The following is an 8,706-nucleotide window of genomic DNA, read 5'->3' on the forward strand; positions in this document are numbered from 1 at the left end:
TAAATTCTGTCTATACTAAGGGTTGCATCAGTGCCTAAAACACCAGTGTGGCAGAGACCTTGAGTACCCAAAACAGCAGTAGGGAGACACTAGAACTGGGATCTATGTCTAGCTCTGTCACGGACAGCCTGGGTGCCCTTGGACACATCAATATTTCTCCTCCCAAATTTAGTCTCTTTACCCAGCTGCCCACTCACTGGGGACTCCTTCTCTCCAGAGCCACTCACCACTCAAATCTGTGTGGGTGGCCCCAGAGCTCAGGTAGTTCAGCTCTGGAATAGTCTTACAAGGGTGGCTGTGGAGTCTCTTTCCCTGGAAGTTTTTAAGAACAGGTAGGACAAACCTCTGTCAGAGAGAATCTACATATACTGGGTCCTGCCTCAGCAGAGAGAGCTGGACTTGATGACATCTTGAGGTCCTGTCCAGCACTACATTTCTATGATGTTATGAAATATACACGTATAAAACATAACATACAGAATAAAACCCACCACAACATAATGTCAGGCAATTCAGAAAACAAACAAACAAACAAAAAAAACACCAACACAGCATAAAATGACAATACAAAGGAAAAGAAAACAACACAATGGTAACTAATACACCCTAGGACAATATTACACAATGAAAAAGAGCTCAACTCAAACTAACACAACACAGGCACCAAACACGCTGAGGCAAAACAATGCACCATAAAACTATGCAACACAACATGGTGCGATCACAGTTCCAAATGGCACCATGCAAAACAGCTCAGCATAGAACAGGACACAGCACAAAACAGAATTATTTCATTGTAGGCAACGGGATCTTGAGAGGTCGTCTACTCAAGCCTCCTGTGATGAGACAGGACCAAGTATCTTTAAACATTCCCAGACTGGTGTACCTCTAACCTGATCTTAAAGACCTCCAGTGAAGGAAATTCCACAACCTCCCTTCGAAGCCAATGCAACTCAAACACAGACCAAATGAACACTGTACACCCACACGGTCTGGGCTTGGGGTTAAGGGGAGAGGCAAGAATTCAAAAAATCTGGGTTCAGTTTCGCCCCAAATTCTCCATGCAAACTTGAGCAAATTACTTCAGCTCACTGAGCTTCAGTTTCCCCATCTGTAAAATGGAGAGTCGCCTCCCACCATTGGCCTATTTAGCCTTTGAGCTTTTTGTGGCAAGGACTCTCTGTCACTGTGGGCATGTCTACACTGCAGTTAGACACCGGCAGCTGGCCCGTGCCTGCTGACTTGGGCTCACACAGCTCAGGCTGCGGGGCTGTTTAATTGTGGTGTCGATGCTCCAGCTTGGGCTGCAGTCCAAGGTCTTGCACCGTCCAACCTCGCAGGGTCCTAGAGCCTTGCTCCAGCCCGAACCCAGAAATCAACACTGTAATTAAACAGCCCCTTTGCCTGAGCCTTGTGAGCCTGAGTCACCTGACATGGGCCAGCTGTGGGTTTTTCATGGCAGGGTAGAGATACCCTTGGTGTCTGTTCAGCACCTGTCACAATGGGGACCTGATCTTGGCAGTGTTTGTTCAGAGCCCTGCACAGCAAGGTCCCTGCTCTCTGTAGGCATCTGTGCAGTTCCTGGCACAATGAGTCCCCCAAACTCGGTCAGGGTTTCTGCAGTGCCTGGCACACTGAGGGACCTGATCTCAGGCAAGGATAAGAGCCCGGATCTCAGTCAGACACCTGGAGAGAAAAGCAGGAAGATTTTCAAGAATTTGATATCAATATTTCAGAACTGAGGAGAAAATGGGGCACACACTAAATATTTGCCAATATAAGAGAGAAGCACCAACATCTGGGGAGATTTTATGTCACCATTCAACAGTTCAAGAGAAAAGGGGGAATTTGAGGGGATAATACAGCGATATTGAATCAACAACAGAACGGGATCGATTCTTCTTGCTTCACATTCACACGGCCAGCAGGGAGCCCTGGGTGATGTGGCTCTCACAGGGGAAAGGAGATGGGATGGAGCCAAAAGGTCACTGGCTGTGGGGAGGGGCTGGCTATGGGGCTCTGAGAATGTGACTAGCAGGCAGGGGGCTGGGTTGAGTAGGGTGTGGGAGGGAGAAGTAGTTGGGACTGGGAAACCTGGGGCTAGGCAGTATCCATGGGGGACGCTTGCTCCTCCCTTCCCTTCCTGGGCCTTTCCATACCCTGTTGCCAGCAGAGAGTGGCCCCCCAACCCAGAGGTATCCCTGTCTCAGGGCTCTCCCAGCCTCTGCCCATTAACCCTCTTCCCAGTTCAGAAATCACTCAGGGAAATGATTTCCCACCTGAACAAGGACAAATCACTGCAGGTAAAAATGGGGGGAAACACCCCAAACCTGAGATTGGAACTGGCCACTGGCGAAGTGGAGAGAAAATGGGGCACAACTGGGGGAGGGGAACAGAGACCTTCTCAGGGATTGGAGGGAAAAGGGGGGGGGGTCACCCTGGATGTTGCTCGTTGCTCTCTAGGGAGAAAGGGGGCAGGGCTGGAGAGGATGGGGGGTCCCCACGGGAGGCGGCAGCGGTAAATCCGAGGGGATCTCAGCCCCCCCCTTCCTCTCCCCGCGGGTCACCGGCTCTTCTCCGCCCCCCCCCCCATGTCCGGGCTGCACAGACATTTTCCATCCGCCCATTTCCCAGGTCTCCCCCCCCCCGCCCGGCCCCACGCAGGGACCCCAGTGGGGGCTGGTTCTCCCCCGTGGGGCCCCAGGGCAGAGCCTGGCCGGGCCGGGGGCGTTGGGCTCCTGCGGGGACAGCAGCTCCGAGCCCCCCGCGGGCGCTGCCCCCAGGGAGCAGCTCCCGGCGCTGCGAGATGCCGGGTCCCCCCCACGGACACGGGGGTAAAGTCACCGCCCGGCCCCGCCCCCGGGGCTCGCTCCGGTACCTGGAGGCTGCAGCGCCGCAGCGGGCGGGCAGAGCCCGGGGCGGCCCCAGCGGGAGCAGGGCGCGGGCCGGGCACGGGGGGGTTAATGGGTCTCCCCGGCACAGACCCTCCTGCTCCGCCCGACCCCGCAGCGCCAGGGAGCAGCAGCGGGTGAGCGCTGCCTCTGCGCATGCGGGACTCTCCCTCCCCCGCCATCTGCGCATGCCCAGAGCCGGGAGATACAAAACCCTTCTCCGGTCCCAGGAAAGGCTCCAACGGCCCCGCACGAGCCCGTATTGGCAAACCGGGAAATGGGCGGGCTTAGCAGCCCAGCCCGGCTCGTCCTCCCCCCCCCGCTTAACGTCACTTCCGCTCCCGGGAGGGGCAGGAACTACATCTTCCAGCCTGCGCCGGAGGCCGCTTCCGCCCTCTTCATCTCAGGGAAGGGAGGGTTTCAGCAGCTGTCTTCCGCCTCCCTATCGAACGTCACTTCCGCTCCCTGCGGAGTCAGGAACTACATCTCCCAGGCTGCTCCTGGGGGGGGTGATTCCGCCCTCTCCAGCCAGGTAAGCTGAAATTGCGCATGCTCCGTGCGAGTCCCCGTGCGGGCGGCAAAACAAAGCTGCTGCTGCTGCCGCCGTCTGACTCGGGGGGAGCCCGGCATTAACCCCTCCGTGCCCGGATGGGGGGGGGAGCTTTCTCAAGCCGGGACCCGCCCCTTGGGCAGCCCCGGGCCCTGCCCGCACTAGCCCCCGGGCCGGAGCCCCCCGATGAGTGAGAGTCAAAAACTACATCTCCCAGAATGCCCCGGGGGGCGCTTCTGCCTTCTCCAGCTCAGGTAAGGGAGGGGTTCAGCAGCTGTTACTGCGCATGCTCGGTGCGAGTCCCAGCTACACATTGCTACACCGGCCGGTGAGTGAGAGACCCTGGGGGGGGGGGGCGCTGGGGCCGGGCAGGAAAGTGACTCTCCGCCCCGGGAACCTGGGAGAAGCCTCGGCCCCAGTGGAGCTGCAGCAGGATCTGCCCCCGGCCCCGCTGGGATTGGGGGGGAGAGATTGGGGCCTGGTGGGGGGGGTGCCCTGTGGAGTGGGAAGAAGCCGGAGGTGCGGAGGGGAAAGGTCAGTGGGACGCGGGGGGGGGGAGGGGGCGGGCGGGGGAAGGCGGGAGGGGAGTAAATTGGATCCTGTCCCTGTTTGTGCCACTTGCCTCTTACACCCGATACAAATTCTCTCTAGTTCTTCCCCTTTCCTCTCTCAGTATCTCACACGTGACTATAAAATCCGGGGAGATTCCCCCCTTTCCCCACAAATGATCAGCTCTCTCCTCTCCCCCGATTTCCCGCTGGGCTCTCCATAATTCTGATTTCCCACCTTCAATTGTATAGTTTGTGACACATTTTCTCTGCAAATCTCAAAGGTTGATATAAAATACCCTCAACATTTGCCCCACTTTTCTCTAGTTGTCTATTTCTAATTGAATATGCCCTGAGATTTTCCCCTGTCTCTCTAATTATAAAATATTAAGAAAATCTCAGATTGATACCTTTTCTCAGATTCTTAAACATGGATATAAAATGTTTGCAAATGGTGCCCATTTCCTCTCTATTCATTTTACAAATATTGATGTGAAACACTCAGATTTTACCTCATATCAACAACTCATAAAATCCCTCTGATTTTCCACTTTCCTCTCTATTATTTGCAAAAATGGATCCAAAAATCTCTCAGATTTCCAGCCTTTCTCTTACATTTCTATGTTATTATCAAATGTCAATTAAAAATCCTTTCATGTTTGGGGCTGTTCCCCATGTTTCTAAATCCCAGCAACTTCTCCTTCCTTGGAGGGAACCTGTTGCCCTGAGTCATTCTCCATTTTGGCGGTTGCAGGGGGTTAAATTTCCCAGTGATCATATTTCCCCTCTTCTTTGAGAATCATTTCTTCCCCCTTTAGCGCTGTTAAAATGTTTGCTGATTAAAGCGATCAGCCACATATTTAATACACATCAAAGCCAGAGGCCTCCCCCTGTTTGGGGATCAGTGGTTCCCAGCTGGTAACAGGAGAGTTGGCTGGACCCTTTTCTTTTCTCCAGCCGGCACGGATGAGGAGGTCACTCTGAGTATAGCATGGGTCCAGAAGTATCCCAAGCCCCATGACAAATGGTCTCTGTGAAGGGTTGATTCCCGCAGTGCTAAGATGTAGCCACCTCTGGGGTGGATCCATGGTGGCCATTATTTGCTAGTGACAGGGCATAGAAATTTCTTACCTATTTTGGCCCTCCAGGCCTTCCATTCTCCTGTTCAAGAAGCATCCCCCAGGGCTCCCTCTGCCTGTGTGACTGGCCAGCAGGGGGTGGTGATAACTTTCTATCCACTTCTCAGACACTGTGAGGTAACACTGTTGCTCTGGGGGCAAGGGGTGTCTGTGTGGGGAGATTACAGCTGGAGCTGAAGGGGCATTGTGGGAAGGGGAGGTGTTTGGGTGACTGGGCAGGGGATACCCTAGTCAGGTTGGTGGGTTCTGGAGGTTTGGGGGGTGGTTCTGCTGTGCCCAGCCCTGAGGCTATGGGTCCTGGAGGTGGGTATTGCTGGGGGCCTGTTGGCTGCAGAACGGTGGGGATCTCTTGGGGAGGTGGGACGGGGGTTAGAGGGAGCCTGGTGCTGTGCCAGGGTCTGTGTCTGGGCTTCCCCCGCTGGCCATGCCCAGTGCACAGAGCTGGGGGGGGGGTGCGGAGATCTGGCACTAGGTCAGGGGGTCCCAGACAAACGGCATGGCAGATCCTGCTGGGGGGGGGGTCCTAGGCAGGCAGTGAGGGACTGAGTTCCCAGTGAGGGGTTCCCGGGGGGGGGGTGTCCCTGGCTACTGGGAGCTCTTAGTGGGAGGAACCCTTTGGGATTCCCAACCTGGCAGTCATGGTGTGGTGGGGATTCCCTGGCCGGTGGGGCTTTGAGGGGTATCTGGAGTCCCTGGCCAGGGACTCTGGGGGCTGCGTCCCAGGGAATATCTGGTGGGACCCTGCCTGGGGGGTGTCTGGGGCCCCTGGCTGGGGGCTCTGGGGACTGCTACTAACCATGATCCTTCTCTCTGATCAACTTGTGCAAGAGCCCTGGCTCCAAGCACTGCCCGGCATTCCCCAGTCACATGCCCTGTCACTGTGATAACTTTCTATCCACTTATCAAACACTGTTAGTGTGAAATCACAGATTTTGCTTTTCTCCTCTTTTGAAAACAGCAGGAACTTTTGGTTCCATTTGGAAAATTTGTGCCCTCCCAGTCCTTGTTCTCGATCTGCGGGGTGAGGGAGGTGGGAAGGGGGTTAGCACTGCCACACAATGGTCTCTTCTACAGCATTCTGGACTCATTCTTTCTGAAATCTGGTTTCACTGATACCAATGTTAATCCAGAATCACTGTTTGCAAAGACAAGGAGTGACTCCAGATGGACAGTGGGGCAAATGAGATGCGCAATTCTCCCTGTGAGGTGGGGCTCTCATTAGCTGCTCTCCCGAGAGAGCTAAGGGAGGGAAGCTGCTTAAACGCTCTGTCCCTCTCTGCTCAGGATATTGGGGTTCAGCTTCCTGGATCAGATGCTGCAGCCTCCATTGTGATCTGGGAGACCAGGCTTAGCAGCTGCTGCTCCCCCAGTGGGGGTTCTGTGCTGGGATGTGACCTTAATTAAAGCTTCTTCTCTGCTGGGCCCAGGTGATGACTTTCTCCAGCTGGTACTAGCCCCTTAGGGCAGCCCTTGGCCCTGTTAATACTGAATTCTGAGCCAGACATTCCAGGTAACTGAAAGAAATTAAGGGAAAATGTGGGGGTCTGGCCTTAAAATGATTCTACACAAACAGACCCCCCTCATTTCTCGTCCCATTAGCAATTGCAGGAGCAAATCCAGCCATGGGGAGCAAACTACCCAGGAATGGGACTTTCCTACCAGACAGGCAGGGAGAGAGGACAGGGAAAAAGAGAGAGAAGGAGAAAGAGAGACTGAAAGGGCTGTGGGAGAGAAGAGTTTTGAGAGAGGTTTCCAGATCTCTAATCTGCCCAGACAGATGTATTACTGCACCCTGAATAGAGTCACTTTCCTGTGGAGAAAATGAGAATCAGACAGAGGAAAATCCAGTTCCTGACTCCATATCCCTCCTGCTGGGGTGTGGCTGCCGTGGGGTCAGTGTCCGAGAGAATCCCCCACAGTGAATCCTTTGGTTCCGCTTTTTTTCTAGCATTGGGTTCAGAGACTTTGTTATGGGATGTGGGGAGGGAGAAGGGAGGTTAAAAATGTCTCTGTGGGCTTAGCCTTGCTGGACGGGCCAGGTCTACACTGTATAAAGAGATTAAGCCTTTTCTCAGCATGGCAGACTCAAGAGTGTCTGTCTGCAGGGAAAGGGCCTGGGGGAATCATGCTGTGAAATTAATTAAACCTTCACAACTGCCCTTCTCACCCTGCCAGGCTGCAGAATGACGTCCATGTTTCACTCCAGTTCATCCCGTCCTCTCATTGGACAGGGGAGAGAAATGGCTGCAGAGGAGCCAGTCCAGGTAGGTATTATCAGGGGGTGGTTGGTGGGTTCCTGCAGGTGGGAGAGAGGCAGCAAATACACCGGATATGGGAAGGTTTGCACAGTCTGGTTTAGAGGTTGGAGCGGGGCAGGAAATGCACAGGGTGGAGAAATGGAGGAGGACAGCATGTGGAAAACCTGCTGGGAGTTGTTTAATAAGTGGCTTAGATTCTAGGAACAGACCCATGAGGTTAAGTGGTGGAAATGACCTAATTTGTTGAACAGAAAATAACCCAGCTACATGGAGCTAGGAAAACTGACCAGACTCGTAGTACTGAAGGCTGATCTGACTAATCAGTGGCTGTTGTGAGATAGGAAGGGGGCACCCACCAGTCAGGCTTAGGGGAGATGCCCCTCCCTTCATATCCAGATCTTCAGAATGAGGAGGGTGTTGGGCTTCCTACCAGGGAGCTCTCCCTGGACCCTGCTAGGGGATCCATGTCCTGTATCAGTCTGTGGCTAGTAGGTGTGTGATCGATCTGCTGGGAAAGCGGAGGGGCTCTCTCTTCGTCCCCTCACCCTGGTGTTTCCTGGATGCTCTGAGCAGGGTGGGAGTGGGACTTTGTTGACTGCAATCCACCCAGAGCTTCCATTTGATGGGCTCCTCTCAGAAGGTACTGAGTGTTGGACTCTTGCTCTTTCAGGGGCCGGTGGCCTTCGAGGAGGTGGCTGTGTATTTCACCAGGGAAGAATGGGCTCTGCTGGACCCCACTCAGAGAGCCCTCTACTGGGATGTCATGCAGGAGAACTATGAGACTGTGACCTCACTGGGTAAGGGTTACTGTCCCCTTGGTTCTTGGAAGGGGAAATGAGTTAAGGTTCACACCAGCCCCACAATGCCACCTCTCCTCTGCCCAGTTTCAGCATCACGCCAATATGCCAGTGCCACACACACTACCAGAGACCCTCCCCTGCTGCAGAACACTTTGGGAACAGCGCACAGGAGCAGTATCACACAGTGTCAAATATCTCCTGTTTGCTCAAGTAAAACTGAGTGTTAGGTGCGGCATAATCAACAGAAGCTTCCTACCCCTGACCTCTCAAACCCTGAGCCTTCTCCACCCAAACCTGAATGTGCTTGGGGTGTACCGAGCAGGCTGCTGGAGTCAGAGCTGCTGGTCTAGGCTTGAGTATCACACAGACACTCCGTGTGTCCTTGAATGCTGGCTGGGGGCATCCAGAGAAGGAAGCTCAGTGGCAGTTTTAGCGTTAGTGGGGCCCTGTGCTCAGCTTCATTTTGGGGGCTCCTCCTTGGGACCCAGGCAAGAAAAAGAACATTCTCTCTTATCTCCCC

General features: G+C 54.3%; 3 protein-coding genes and 1 long non-coding RNA gene across 7 annotated transcripts in view; 2 read left to right on the plus strand and 2 right to left on the minus strand.

Moving 5' to 3' along the window:
* Nucleotides 1-3,005, minus strand: part of LOC117870001 (zinc finger protein OZF-like) — an 876,360-nt gene extending 873,355 nt beyond the window's left edge. Inside the window, exon 1 of the mRNA XM_034757146.1 lies at nucleotides 2,879-3,005. The gene's annotated coding sequence lies outside the window, so the exon portion shown is untranslated. The remainder of the gene's footprint in view (nucleotides 1-2,878) is intronic.
* LOC117869997 (zinc finger protein 883-like) overlaps nucleotides 1-8,706 on the minus strand; it is a 929,932-nt gene that overhangs the window by 15,378 nt on the left and 905,848 nt on the right. The gene's annotated exons all lie outside the window — the stretch shown is intronic.
* LOC117870096 lies at nucleotides 3,458-8,096 on the plus strand. Of its 2 annotated transcripts, none has more exons than XR_004643924.1 (3): nucleotides 3,458-3,695; nucleotides 7,304-7,392; nucleotides 8,057-8,096. It is a non-coding gene; the product is annotated as an uncharacterized LOC117870096 (long non-coding RNA). The 2 variants fall into 2 exon arrangements; XR_004643925.1 differs by lacking the exon at nucleotides 3,458-3,695 and adding an exon at nucleotides 4,478-5,245.
* LOC117870020 (zinc finger protein 501-like) overlaps nucleotides 8,093-8,706 on the plus strand; it is a 9,282-nt gene continuing 8,668 nt past the window's right edge. For all 3 annotated transcript variants that reach the window (XM_034757191.1, XM_034757193.1, XM_034757192.1), the window contains exon 1: nucleotides 8,093-8,183. In XM_034757191.1, the coding sequence (XP_034613082.1) occupies nucleotides 8,150-8,183 (34 nt within the window). In that variant the 5' untranslated portion in view covers nucleotides 8,093-8,149. The remainder of the gene's footprint in view (nucleotides 8,184-8,706) is intronic.

The sequence above is a fragment of the Trachemys scripta genome, chromosome 25 (genome assembly GCF_013100865.1).
Source record: "Trachemys scripta elegans isolate TJP31775 chromosome 25, CAS_Tse_1.0, whole genome shotgun sequence".
NCBI lineage: Eukaryota > Metazoa > Chordata > Testudines > Emydidae > Trachemys > Trachemys scripta.